This window comes from Teleopsis dalmanni, chromosome X, assembly GCF_002237135.1.
Source record: "Teleopsis dalmanni isolate 2A chromosome X, ASM223713v2, whole genome shotgun sequence".
NCBI lineage: Eukaryota > Metazoa > Arthropoda > Insecta > Diptera > Diopsidae > Teleopsis > Teleopsis dalmanni.
In genome coordinates this window covers 36,555,014-36,570,604 of record NC_051848.1, presented here as the reverse complement: position 1 = coordinate 36,570,604, position 15,591 = coordinate 36,555,014, and the positions used below count along the sequence as shown (strand labels likewise).

Here is a 15,591-nt window from a genome sequence, read left to right as displayed (position 1 = left end):
AAGTGCCAGGCTTAGAACTCGTGCCTGTCAAATTAGAAGCGATGACTAATCGTGTTTATCCACAAGAAGCCAAGGCTGCACAAACTTTCAATGCTCAAGTTCCAGGTTTTATTGTCACTTATTTTTATTTAATTAGTGACAACAACCAACGCACTTGCCGTGCTTTTTAAATAAGAACGAGCTTATAAACTTCAGCTTTATTTTTAGAAACACAAGTTCAGCGAATTGAAAGTTTAACTTTTGGGTTTTGCCTATTTCTTTATTTCTTTTCAAAGCTACTCTTTTTGTAGAGACATTTTGTAATGCATATTGTTTTACTTACTATATGTAAAGCGACCATTTTGGTGCTTTTTACAAAGAAGCTATGCTATGTTATTCTACAAATCCGCTTTCGCGGTTAGGAAAAGTTGAACAATATTATATTTTAACATATTGTTCTTTACTTTTCACAAGCCTAATATTTGAATAAAGTATTAGTGTTGCTATAAAGCTACGCTTTCTTTGTATGGTGACAAAGAAGCTTTATTAAAATTTAGAGAGTTTTCGAATAACAAAGAAAGAAATAAAGGACAAACACAAAAATTTATTTTTAATTTTATTGAAGTTTGGCTGACCACACAACGCTGTTTCGAGTATTGCCAAGTACTCTTCATCAGTGGTCTTTGGGAATAATCGAATATTATTTAATTAGTTTATAGTCCGTATACAATTTGTTTGGACTGCAAGTGCCAGGCTTAGAACTCGTGCCTGTCAAATTAGAAGCGATGACTAATCGTGTTTATCCACAAGAAGCCAAGGCTGCACAAACTTTCAATGCTCAAGTTCCAGGTTTTATTGTCACTTATTTTTATTTAATTAGTGACAACAACCAACGCACTTGCCGTGCTTTTTAAATTAGAACGAGCTTATAAACTACAGCTTTATTTTTGGAAACACAAGTTCAACGAATTGAAAGTTTAACTTTTGGGTTTTGCCTATTTCTTTATTTCTTTTCAAAGCTACTCTTTTTGTAGAGACATTTTGTAATGCATATTGTTTTACTTACTATATGTAAAGCGACCATTCTGGTGCTTTTTACAAAGAAGCTATGCTATGTTATTCTACAAATCCGCTTTCGCGGTTAGGAAAAGTTGAACAATATTATATTTTAACATATTGTTCTTTACTTTTCACAAGCCTAATATTTGAATAAAGTATTAGTGTTGCTATAAAGCTACGCTTTCTTTGTATGGTGACAAAGAAGCTTTATTAAAATTTAGAGAGTTTTCGAATAACAAAGAAAGAAATAAAGGACAAACACAAAAATTTATTTTAATTTTATTGAAGTTTGGCTGACCATACAACGCTGCTTCGAGTATTGCCAAGTACTCTTCATCAGTGGTCTTTCGAAATAATCGAATTTTATTTAATTAGTTTATAGTCCGTATATAATTTGTTTGGACTGCAAGTGCCAGGCTTAGAACTCGTGCCTGTCAAATTAGAAGCGATGACTAATCGTGTTTATCCACAACAAGCCAAGGCTGCACAAACTTTCAATGCTCAAATTCCAGGTTTTTTATTGTCACTTATTTTTATTTAATTAGTGACACTAACCAAAGCACTTGCCGTGCTTTAAAATAGAACGAGCTTATAAACTACAGCTTTATTTTGGAAACACAAGTTCAACGAATTAAAAGTTAACTTTTGAGTTCGCCTATTCTTTATTTTTTTCAAAGCTACTCTTTTTGTAGAGACATTTTGTAATGCATATTGTTTTACTTACTATATGTAAAGCGACCATTCTGGTGCTTTTACAAAGAAGCTATGCTATGTTATTCTACAAATCCGCTTTCGCGGTTAGGAAAAGCTGAACAATATTATATTTTAACATATTGTTCTTTACTTTTCACAAGTCTAATATTTGAATAAAGTATTCGTGTTGCTGTAAAGCACTTTGGCAAGTGCTTTGGTTGGTGTCACTAATTAAATAAAAATAAGTGACAATAAAACCTGGAACTTGAGCATTGAAAGTTTGTGCAGCCTTGGCTTCTTGTGGATAAACACGATTAGTCATCGCTTTTAATTTGACAGGCATGAGTTCTAAGCCTGGCACTTGCAGTCAAAACAAATTATATACGGACTATAAACTAATTAAACAAAATCGATTATTTCGAAAGACCACTGATGAAGAGTACTTGGCAATACTCGAAACAGCGTTGTATGGTCAGCCAAACTTCAATAAAATTAAAATAAATTTTTGTGTTTGTCCTTTATTTCTTTCTTTGTTATTCGAAACCTCTCTAAATTTTAATAAAGCTTCTTTGTCCCTATACAAAGGAAGTGTAGCTTTATAGCAACACTAATACTTTATTCAAATATCAGACTTGTGAAAAGTAAAGAACAATATGTTAAAATATAATATTGTTCAGCTTTTCCTAACCGCAATAAGCGGATTTGTAGAATAACATAGCATAGCTTCTTTGTAAAAAGCACCAGAATGGTCGCTTTACATATAGTAAGTAAAAAATATGCATTATAAAATGTCTCTACAAAAAGAGTAGCTTTGAAAAGAAATAAAGAATAAACAAAACCCAAAAAGTTAAACTTTCAATTCGTTGAACTTGTGTTTCCAAAAATAAAGCTGTAGTTTATAAGCTCGTTCTAATTTAAAGCATGGTAAGTGCTTTGGTTGTTGTCACTAATTAAATAAAAGTAAGTGACAATAAAACCTGGAACTTGAGCATTGAAAGTTTGTGCAGCCTTGGCTTCTTGTGGATAAACACGATTAGTCATCGCTTCTAATTTGACAGGCACGAGTTCTAAGCCTGGCACTTGCAGTCCAAACAAATTATATACGGACTATAAACTAATTAAATAAAAAATTCGATTATTCCCAAAGACCACTGATGAAGAGTACTTGGCAATACTCGAAACAGCGTTGTATGGTCAGCCAAATTTCAATAAAGTTAAAAATAAATTTTTGTGTTTGTCCTTTATTTCTTTCTTTGTTATTCGAAAACCCTTCTAAAAATTTAATAAAGCTTCTTTGTCACTATACAAAGTAAGTCTAGCTTAACAGCAACACTAATACTTTATTCAAACATTGATTAATTTAATAATTAATTATTAAAATTTTAATAATTAAAATACCGAGTAGTAGTTTTTTATAAAAGAAGATAGTATACTTGGCCCAGTAAAAAGTGCGAAACCCATAACACTCAATTCAAATTAATTCAAAGGTTGGTACTTTACTAACTTACTTTATCAACAAAATACTGAAAGTGTGATTTTTTTACATTTAAAAATACCTAAAATAAATATCATACGAACGAAGAATGGTACCACTTCCACTTATTTAACGTTAATACTACCCATTGGAACCAATATTCAAAAATTGACAATAATGGAAGGCTATTGTTTGATAGTACTTTGAAGACTATAACGGCAACAACGATGTTACTGATCATCATTTTTTCACGAACCACGAACTTTTAAAAACCAATTTTCAAAACGAAAATAATAAGCAAATGCTAAAATAAAAGTGATCTTATAAACGTATAAAAAACAGAAATAGACATTTGTTATGTAGTAGTAATTGGAAAAATTATAAATATTTCCATATTTCCTAAATATTTCTGTATTTACAAAAATGCTTTTCACTTTCTTATAAACAGTTCAATTTTAAAATATTCTTAAGAGCTTCACACTCTTAGAATCAAAACCAGAAACCCTTCGTAAATATCTGAAGGAAATTAATAAAAAAGAATGTACAAAGTTCACTCAATAAATATTCTAAATGAATAAAACACTTATAATGAAGGTTTTTTTTTTATTAAATATTACCACAATTGTATTTTATATCTGGAAGCTTAGATCTATCCTACTTGTGCAGGATGTCTCTTTCTAGTCATAAGGACAAATCAGCTTTTAAATAGTACGATTACCTTTACTATGCTTTAGATACATCGTGAAAATCAAAACTGCACATATAGTCTTGACAGATAATCTTACTATGAAGTTTATGACAACTGATAATGTTTCTGATTATAGATCAAAAACTTCTTCCATAAAATTATATGACTGAACCAATTCATGTGAGGTTACAGATTCAATTTTTTAATAAATAAAAATTAAATTAATATACTACTTATTATACATTTTTAAACTTTACTTTTTTAATGGTCAAAACTATGACTTCATAAAATCACTTATTTTTGTTAATAAAATAGTTTTAATAATAAATAAGTTATTTTGCAAACATTTCCTTGACATTTCCTTAAACCGTTTACTGTAAAGTTATATGCTTTATGTTTATATTTTCTTTTTAATAACATATATTTAAAAAAACTTTCTCTTTATTGTTAAAGTAAACTATAAATAATTATTTTTGTTTTAAACATACTCTCTGCAATTAATATTTAATCAATTAAAAATTTTAAAAACAATTAAAAATAATTAAAAAAATTTATTTTTTTTAGAATGAAAAATCGCAATTGCAAAACTATCGCATCAGCATGCTACGTTTGAATGCATCCGTGCACAGTTGGTTAACAAGACAGGAACGGAAATTACAGGCAGCTTTGATTGACCAAGAGTTGAAAGAGGCTTCAGTTAAAGTAGCTGCAGAGAATAAAATTTTAGTAGAAGAAAAAGAAGAAGCAGAGTCCGAACAAATGGAAGTAGCATTAAGGCAGGAAATGGAACAAGATGAAGCAACACCGCTTGCATCACCAGACTCAACTACAATGAGAATCACAGTCACGGATAGTAATGGTAATCAATTGGAAACACTATCAACTACTTCAAATGCCAGCACAGTAGCTACATCTACAGTTGCAATAGCAACTACAACTACTAACTTGGATAAGCAATGGGATCTACCTTCACTAATGAATTCAGAGAATGAGTTCTACAAACATTTGAAGGATGAAGTTGCTGATATGTATCGCGCTTGGGATGAAGCCAGTGAAAGGTACGTTTTGTGCTAAAATAGAGATATAAGTTATGACGTAAATGTGTATATGTATATATGTATATGTTATATATATTATATTATTAGAACTTTATAAAGCTTTGTCATGTTCAAATATGTTTGTGCTCGAACATTTTACTTGAGCACAGTGAATAAAGTAGTTTGAACAACGTTTGCAGATGTTCGATCGTTTGCAGATGTTCGATCGTTTGCGAACATTTAATGGTCTTCTTCAAGTGTTAAAGCATTATAGAGTTTAAACAGTTTAGGTATATTCGAATCCAAAATATATTTTTTCTTATATTTTTAATCTTAGAGTAAACGGCATGATTAGCGAGCTGGAAGAATCTATAATAGCTTGGCGTTTGTTGGAAACCGGGCTTATGGAATTCCATGCTGTTCTCGGTCAGGATCGTGGCACATTGAAAGGTTTGGAAGGTGCTTTGGATAAAGGTCAAACCACACCTGTTGAATTGGCACAAAATGTAAGATTGGTGGCAAAATTATTGTCAGAGAATGTGCATGTTAGTCCTGAACAGGTTAGTTGCTACTGATTACTCTCTGTCTCTGGCTCTCCTTTTATAATGCTTAATATATTTTTATTTTTAGCTCACCGCTGTACATGAACATTTGGATCCAAACCATATGCTGCACATAGCAAAATTTACAGCATCCAATGGTTCGCTATCAGATTCAGGTATATCCGATGGTGGTGCTACTTCTGATGGTGGGTTATCAGAACGTGAACGACGTTTGAGCGCATTACGACGCTTAGCAAAGAAACTGGAATCATCATTAGCACCAGGTAGTAATGCTGTCAAATCAATTGCAGCACGCATGGAATCAGCTGAAGCAGATTTGAAAAATTTACAAAACACTTGTCGTGACTTAATCGTACGCACCGCAACATCGCATCAAAATATGAAACAACAACAATTGGAAGCTCAACAACAAAAAATTACAAAACCGAACAATGAAAGCACAGTGGAGCAACAGCAACAGCAGCTGGAGCAACAAATAAACACACAACAGCACAAATGTAATGGTCATGTACCGAATGGTAAACAAAATGCACAACAACAAAATGCAGCTTCCAAACGCAAAAACAAACGCAAGCAACGACCTCCAAATGGTGAACAAAACGCAGCGAACAAAGGCGGTACTTCGAACAAGAAAGCAACAGAGCATAAAACTAAAGCTTTAGCTTTAACGGGCGCACCTGATAGCGGTGATCCATCAGATGACGATCCAGCATTGGAATTTGATATGGACTCTTCCGATGATGAACACAACAAAACGCCCAAAAATAGTTGGGCACGTCGTATAGCTAGAGCAGCGGTACCAGTACAATTGGCATTATTCACCGTTTTCTGCGCCGCTTGTCTTATGCAGCCAAACTGTTGTGACAACCTCAATAACTTTTCTATGAGTTTTGCACCACAGTTGCGGTACATACGTGGTCCACCGCCAATATGAGCGGCAGTAAGCCTGTATAGCTGTATTTTAAGTAGGGAAATATTGTCTTATTAAGCAGAGTTAAAAACAGCCAGGGAATAAATGTTTTAAGTTAACATAAATAAATAACAAATTAAGTTTATATGTTAAGGTTTATTGTTAACTTAGCAGTAATACAGCAAGGGGACAATACAATTGGAGCCCCACGCATTCATCATGAAAGCGAATTATGAAAATTCACAGCTCGGTTGGCGCTGCTGAAGCGTTTTACGTCACATCAATTCGGTCAACTCGATCGAAACAGACCAGCTAACTGCTAGAGTTCAATGGCAGTGCGGAAATGCCGATATTTGTTTTGTAATTTGAGTTTAGTATTAAAAAGTGAGGTTAAGTGAGATTTACTTATTTTATTTTTATTTTTATTATACTTATTCTATACTTTTAGTGAATTGAACTAATTTTGAATTTTTTTTTGCTAATTTTTGCGCTATATATTTTAAGATTTCTCTCAACCTTGAGCTATAAAATTATTTTTTAATTATTAAAAAATTAATAAAATTAATGAATATAAATAAGAAAATCGCATAAATTAAGAAAAGAGTTATTGAAAAGGAATAAGAAATTTAAGAAAATTGAATATCAATTTGAAAGAAACTAACAAATGCTGAATAAAAAAAATTTTTTGTTGCAATTAGTGAAAGATCACTTGCATATAAACTGGTCACTTATAGGGCAGAAATTGTCAATTAGTGGCCAAAAATAAAGATAGAAGTGAAAGAACTTATGGGTTATCAGGGGTATTCACAATTGTGTCCTATTGGATTTAATAATCATAGGATGGAGTGATTTTATTATAACTTACCACAGGGCATAAGTTTTTATTGTTGTTCACATTTGAGTTATGAGAACAGCATTTGCGTTAATAAATTCAGTTAAGTATGTCTTTTAAAAATATGGGAATATAGATTCGGTCAGGTTAAGTTCTTGGAGCAGGGGGCATAATTAACCAACTCACTTAAATAACATGATATCATTGTGATATTGACGCCTAACAATGAACTTTCACTGGTTTTATTTAAAAACTGTTCCGAAACTCTAATAAGGCCGAGGATGTAGTAGTACATCATCTTACTAGTAACAAATTTCAATATTGTGAACATACCAAATGGCAAATTAACAATTACATTGTGAGTACCCTTTTGATGATGAAAAAAATGTATATTTTCAGATTAATTTGAAAATCATAATGATAAAATAAAAGATAAAATTAGTTATTTTTCAGTTATTATAAAAGAATTGAATAAAGTAAATTACTTAAGAAGTTAATTTATCTTAATAGATATTTTAATGAGGTGTAGTACGGGAAAAAAAATTTATTTTGAAGTATGATTAGTGTTGATACACATTAAAGGAACTTCAGCTGAAGTGAAGATATATGAGAAATAAACTATAACATATCAGAATGAAATAATGGATTTTGAAAGCATTACGTATAACTAAACATACTGTCTTGTTAGTCTACCGTTTCGATATCAAAAATTATTAATGATTTAATTTATAACATTTTAAAGTGGATGATTACTTTGTCCTTACTATATACGATTATTAAAATTTTTTGAAAGTGGAAGAATCCCTTTAAATCTTACTGAATGGAAGAGCTATTAATATAAAAACTTCAATAATGGTATTTACCATATCAAATAACTAGTTAGGCAACCGAATAACATTGTAAGATGCTATTTAATGGTTACTGCAATACTCGGAAAACATATTGGTCGAGATTTCGAGATTGCGTATACCCTAATGATAAAAAAGAAACAAAAATGTTACAAATACAAAATTAAAATAAAAATATGGCAAAGAGTTAAGTACTATAGTTTTTATAATTGTTTGAGGAATATCCCAAAAACGAATTAAAACTATACAACTTTAAAAATTATAAGCCACCAATATTGTTGTTAGTTACAACACCAAGAGGAACCTAGCTTTTTTATTAGACGGCTTCCTAACTGAACAATGAAATAATATTTATCGTAGGGCTTTATATAAGTTATGAAGAAATTTTGACGAAGTAAATAAGTTAATTTATCTAAATAAAAACTACATAAAGTATATATAAATAGATATATATTATTAATTTTGAAAAAATATTTTTTAATTAAAATAAAACGAACTATTTTTATACAAAAGTAAAATAAATTATTTGCACGGAAAGTTACGAATAAAAAAGTGCCTGAATAAAATGTATGTTTATATAAAAAAAACGAAAAACTTTATTAAAATAAATTATAATTAGAAAAATTGTAAATTAATTATTTACAATTACATAAAGAAGAGAATTCTAAAAGGTAACAATAATTATGGCGACAAAGCATTAAAGAAGCTATGGCCAAGAATTAACTGCCCAACGTAAAATTTTTTTTATAATTAAATATTTATATTTTTTTATGAAATATGTACTATATTTTAATAAATTTGACACATTACTTAAATGCATTAACAGTTAAAAATTAAGTACTGAAATTTAAAGCAATTATTTACTTAACGATGAATAATTATACAATTTTAAAAATTATTAAATAAAAAACATTTAATTTATTTTCTATTACATTAATAGGTATGAGCAGTTATTTATAAATAATTTTAAAGGAAATTGTAATGATTTCTTTCGTTGATAAAAAATTAAATTTATTAAATATAAAAAATTATTTTATTCAATTTTTGCAAATATTTTAATTATATTTTAAAGTTTATGTATATGGATTTTTAATTCAATTTCAATATATTTCCTTTTAGTTCTTTAAATATTTTAAGCAGCATTAATAATATATTTTTAATTATTTCAAATTTTCAATAGCATAAACAAAATGTAAAAAAATTTAAAAATACATAAAAATAAATAAAACAACTAAACAAACAAAAAAAATTTTTAACTTTGTGTTTTTTTTATTATTTTAAGAAGAAATTAAACAAAAATAATTAATTTTACACTATTAATATTTCAATTTAACTGGATCTCATTTGAATAAATGGTAATAATTAAGGTCAACATCAAACATGCTTATGATCATTGTGTTATATGGGAAATATCGAAAACTTAGGACATTACTTGGTTAGATGTCCCGAAGAAAGCAGAAAATGCTTTATTTTTGAGACAGCAGATCCTAGCGAAAAACAATCATAAATTTTCTTAATGATGAGGATGACAACAAAAATGATCAGCGTTCTGCACTAACGTCCAGAAAGATTGATTGAAGAACGTCCAGTTCAAATGATTTTATATTTTTAATTATTTTATACATTTCCAAACTTTAGGGAGACGACCAAATAGGCTATAGTCATTAGTAGCTTATTTTTTGTTTTTTTTTTGTTTTAACTAGTGTAAATAAAATAAAAATTGTAAATTTAATATAAAATTCGAATAAGCTAAGCATAATAATAATAATTTAGAATTTTCTTTGACACTGACACTATTCCTGTAAAGGAATGAAAATTGACTCCATGCCTCCCCTCCCCCATCAATTAGTACAATGACTATAACGACTATAATGACTATAAATGTTGATCTTTTTATTTTATAAAATAATTTTAACTGGGCTTCAGGTTGTTGTTTTTATTCTTAATACACGCCGAAATAAAATTAAAAAAATAATGTTTGGAATTGAATTTAATTAAGACATTAAACTCTCTTCTCATTCTACTCTTTTGGATGTTGTTGAAATCTACAGTTTGATAGTATTTTCAAATATATGTATATAGATGGGATCAATCCCGTCATCCCGTATTTATATGAAGAAAATATTTATTCATTTTCAATTATTACAATATTAAACGACATTAAAATACATTAAACGAAATCTTTTAGAACAACTATGAATAGTCAAATGTAGGATTTTGTAATGAAAAATATATAAATGCCTAGAGAATTATAATTTATTTTATTTGTTGCTTATAAGTGATTTACTTAAAAATGAAAGTGGCGCAAACATTTATACATCTACAATTTATTATGCAGATTTGAGGTTTTATTTGATAGTATAGATAACTTAAGACATATAATAAAAGATAATTATTATTTGATGTGGATATTCGTCCACAAAACGTTTTTAAAAATGTTGTGCTACATTTTGAAGTTTTTAGCATATTTTTTTTATCATTTTATAAAAATAATAAGTTATGTTACAGTTAATAATTCTTAATAATAAACATTTATTAACAATACTATAAGTGAAAGTAGAATTTTTGTTGGGAAAATATAGTTTTTATTTAAATATATTTGACAATCCAACTCTTGTGTTATAAAATTGTTATAACTTTTCTCACATTCTTACATTCACAATAGAATAATATGCTATGGAATTTACTTTAGTGCACTTAAAACTGTGACAGTTTAAGTAGCATTGATTTAATAGAAATGAATGGAGGAACTGTTGTAGAAACACTACGTTTGAAAATAAAATTATACGAATATACCAGCGCGTCCCTTTTAACAAGTTCCCAAGATCTACTCTTGTTATTTGAGGGTCAAGTTAATCGGTAAGTTACACGTGACAAAATTTTATGTCATGTGCATACTGAAAATAATAGAAGTAAGTATTTGTTTTAATGATTTTCAGTGGAACATAAATCCGTAACCCTAGGAATACATCTAGCGAAGCACTAAAATGGAACAAGCCATTTGCTTTTTAAATCGGTTAAATGTTTCTATATCCAAAGACTCAGTTGATGATTTCCGCTTTACATTCTTTACCAAACTTTTATTTTATAATGTAGGTTTGAAAGGATTAAATTGCCGTTTGGGTGTCAATGAAAATGGCAACACAACATATGTCCTTGACGAGACTTGCACTTAGTCGACATGCCTCTATTATCGCTAAAATTTCAACTGTTGGTATTCAGAGCTGTATTTATTCTACCAAAAAATTTTTCATTCAAGATTATTTGCCATTACATAGTCATGAATAGTTCCAGCGATCATATCACAATTTATTCATCGTTAAAGTATATCTGGGATAGCTTATTAGTTGGTGTTTCTCATTTTATATTTTTTCCTTTTTTGATGCTATTAGCTGCTATTTTTACATATTTACATCAACTAAACTGAGCAATGTTTCGTTATTCATTAGATAGTTATCATATGAAATCAATTTAATAGAACAATTTATTAAATTTAAATACTTTAGTAAATGAGAACTTAATTTTGAAATTGGTATTTTTAAATGAAAGAGATTGTACTGCTCTTTACTCAATGTTAACCAAATCAAAAATTTCAAAATGAAAATCGTAGCAACAATTGACAAGATATAACAACGATTGAAGACTACTATATATAGTAGTTGTCAAAATCAACTACTCAGATTTCGTCATAATAATCATAAATAGAAGTTTATAAAAAATTAAACGTAAACGTAAATAAGTAAATCTTAAGTCGTTTGATAAAAAAATATATTGGTGTTTGCAATAGCTAATGCTTAAACCTTATCTATAAAAATATAGGAAGAAAGAAGATGGAAACCTAAAACTTATAGGAAAACCGATAAGTAAAGCGATAATTTAAAAACGAACAAAATGATGTCATGCTCTTTCAACAGCAAAAGACTGGAAGAAGAAAAATATCTCTGTGATTCTTTTTCGCTTATTTATTACACCAATACCTCAGATACCAATACCTGTAGTTAAAATTCCATAAGCAATTACTACCCACAACCTATAAATACTTAAGCATAAGAGTATTTCGCTCATATTGATATAACATCGAACAATATAATTCGTCCTTGCTTCCTTACAAATATCAGAACACCAAATCCATTTATTTACTCTTCCCGAATCTTACCCTTCCAACATAAAAATAGGTTTTACATCAATTCTTCAACTTTTAGCACTAGATTTAACAACTAGATTGTAATATTTAATAAGAAACTGTTATTGAGGCCAAAAAATACTGACACTATTTTAGAGTTAGTTTTGGAATTGTGCACAAATAGGTGCTGGTTGTCTCACACAAGCTGTTCTGTCTGTTCCTCTCCAGATTTTATATATCCGTACATTTAGAAATTTAACAACGTTTTTAAGGGCAATAATATATTATCTTTCTTGCCCTTTCTGTCTATGATTTTACCTTCCAAATGTTTGCAATTTTGCTATTAAATAACAGAAAAATATGTTCGCGCCCACTAAGCCCTCCAACCAAGCTGTCGCCAATGTTAATGAAATAAGTAAATTTTGTTTAATTCTAAAAAAATTTACATAGAAAAGTAGTTAAAATAAAAACAAAAGCATTACGACATAATAAGGAAAACTTTTCTCTCAAAAAAATTTTCACTGAAATACAGAAGTTGCAGTGACTCAATGTCATTCTTTTAGAACTCTTAAAGGATATGCGTCGTTGGGTTGTCCAATAATTACAAGAATAAATGCTTAACGGTTTGTGAAAAGGGTTGGATACATTTCTTTAAATGGAATAATTTTTATTTTGTGTTCCTCTAACGGAACGTTGGACATATTTAAAATGGTCACAAAATAAATGAGCTGCGGAAATGGTGGTGACAGAGGAAATTAGTTGAATTTGTTAACCGGAAAACGAGTCCCACAGGTGTTGTCAGCAACTGAGTAGTGAGAATAAAGTCAAGTAGAAGATTGGAAAAAGTATTGTAATTTATATTATAATTAAATAATTTAGTAAATAGAACATACAAAACGCTTGGATTAAATTGAAAAAAATATTGAATATTGCGATATTGTTTAGCGTTACTTGCAGATGGGTAAAATTATGTGTTAGCAAACGGATGTCATTCGCGTAGTTGTGATATACATCATAATATATTGTGCGCTTAAAATCATCATTTCACACAAATGTGCAGTAGACATTTCGTCTGCGTACAGTGTTTTTCTAAACCGTCCTTTTCCTTTTCCCTTACTGTTTCCAGTTCAGCTTCCCTGAATCAAATGATAATAGGAGTTGTTTTCCCTATTCTCAATTTCCTTATTCTGAATTAAGGAATGGAATAGGAATGGGAGTTTTTTTCCCAATTTTGCACAAAATTTCTCCCAAACAAATTGTGTGGGAGATAAGTTAAAAAAGTGTTAAAAAGAATTTAATTTAATGTAAGTATGTAACTAATAATAATCAGATTTTTGTATATATTTTAATAAAATTATTACTATAGCAAAATTATTATAATAAATTTAATATATTTAATTTATTTTTTATTAGTTTTTCGAATATACTTTAATAAAATTATTATTATAATAAATTATTATTATAAATAATAATAATATTATTATTATTATTATAAAATTATTATAACAAATTTTATATATTGAAATTTTTATGTATTTATTTTACCTACACGGGTTTTTCCCACAAATTAATTTTGGTTAATGTCACTAATTAAATAAGAAAAGTGACAAAAAACCTGGAACTAGAGCACTGAAAGTTTGTGTAGCCTTGACTAGTTGTGGAAACAAAAGGATTAGTTGTGGCTTCTAATTTGTCAGGTACGAGTTCTAAGCCTGGCACTTGCAGTCCAAACAAATTTTATACGGACTCTAAACTAATAAAGAAATTCTATTATGACGATGAGTATTGTCAAGTAATACTCGAAACAGCGGTGAGTGGTCAAATTACAATAAAATTAAATAAATGTTTGTGTTTGTCCATTCTTTCTTTGTTATTCGAAAACCTCCTGAATTTAAAAAAAAATAGCTTCTTTGTCATTATAAAGAAGGCGTAGCTTTTTCGGTAACACTCATAAAAACTTTAAATGTTAACTATAGTTATTTAAAAAACAATATAATATTGAAAGGAACCCAAATTCTACAATGAATGGGATTCTTTGAATAAGTTAAAATAATCTTTTGTAATTCTACACAGGTATTCAAGCAAAATTTTTTCTTGTACCATCTACGTACATCCTAAGCTATTATTACAGTTTGGTAATTGAAGGACATTTTTATCCTTTTTATTAAAATAATTATTGGCTTTTGAAAATCGAGAAACTCAAAATTCAAAACATTAATAATTCCAAATAATAATTAAATTTTATTACTTTGTTTTTAAGAAAAAAACTAATTTTGTACTTAAATAATAAATAAAAAACAATTAATTAAAATAAAAAATAATCAAGTAAAATAAAAAATAATTAAAATAAATGAAACAAAAATTTTTAATTATTTAATTAAAAGTATTCATTATAAATAAATAAAATAAAAGTTTTTAATCATTTTGTGACCCAGATTTTTCCCGATCTTTACATAATATTATGAAAGAAATTATTCCATAAATTAAAGTATTAAAACATATCAAATATTTAAAACAATGACATTAAGATCTTTCTTTAACACGGATTTTGCCACAAACTAAAGGATCAGTTCTAAACAATACTTAGGTAAACAAATGAAAAGGAATTTGCGGATGATTAAATAATGGCGACAGTCAAGGTTATGTTATATAAAAAAAGGAATGTATACCTGCAGGAAAAACCCAAGCAAATTAAGAAATAACATTAATTATGTAAAATTTAGTATTTAAGAAATGAGATTATACAAAATAAAGTCAGTTGAACTTTCATTATAAACACGTGAAGTTGATTTTTATTTAAATATACTATTAAATAAGAAAAAGAAAGAAAAATATTAAAATGTGTAAATTTACTGATCATATTGATATTGTGTCCCCCATTTTCGAAGATGATGACTCCGAGGAGGAGGAGGAGGAGACTCTGGAGTTAAATAGAAAGAATGCTTTGCATTACTGGTTTTGGAAATTATTCCAGCGATTTATTAAAGTTATATATGATGAGGATAAGGATGAAACTCCATATGATCAAGAAGGAAGCTACGATGTCGTCATTGATGAAGAAGCCGATCAAATTTATCATGTTTCTCTCTCTCCTGAGGACAGCCAATACGAGGATCGATTAATTGAAGGCACATATGAAGAGGATGATGAAGAGGACTATGATGAGAGTGATGAAGAGGACTATGATGAGAGTGATGAAGAGGACTATGATGAGAGTGATGAAGAGTATAATGAAGAAGACTATGATGAGAATGAGACAGAGGATGACGAAAAGGATAATGAATACCTTAATACTCCTTGTGAACAAGAAGGTGGCAACCAAGGAGATGGCTACAATGTCGCCATTGGTGGTGAAACTGATCGAATTTATAATTTTGCCCTCTCT

The 15,591-nt window shown here is 28.8% G+C and overlaps 1 protein-coding gene across 1 annotated transcript; it reads left to right on the top strand.

Annotated features, from left to right (window-relative positions):
* The first annotated feature begins 4,458 nt into the window (after positions 1-4,458).
* Positions 4,459-6,919, top strand: LOC119687743. Its single transcript, XM_038102188.1, has 3 exons — positions 4,459-4,951; positions 5,268-5,490; positions 5,561-6,919. The coding sequence occupies exons 1-3, from the start codon at positions 4,494-4,496 to the stop codon at positions 6,425-6,427; spliced, it is 1,548 nt and encodes a 515-aa protein (XP_037958116.1). The 5' UTR covers positions 4,459-4,493; the 3' UTR covers positions 6,428-6,919.
* Positions 6,920-15,591: the final 8,672 nt, after the last annotated feature.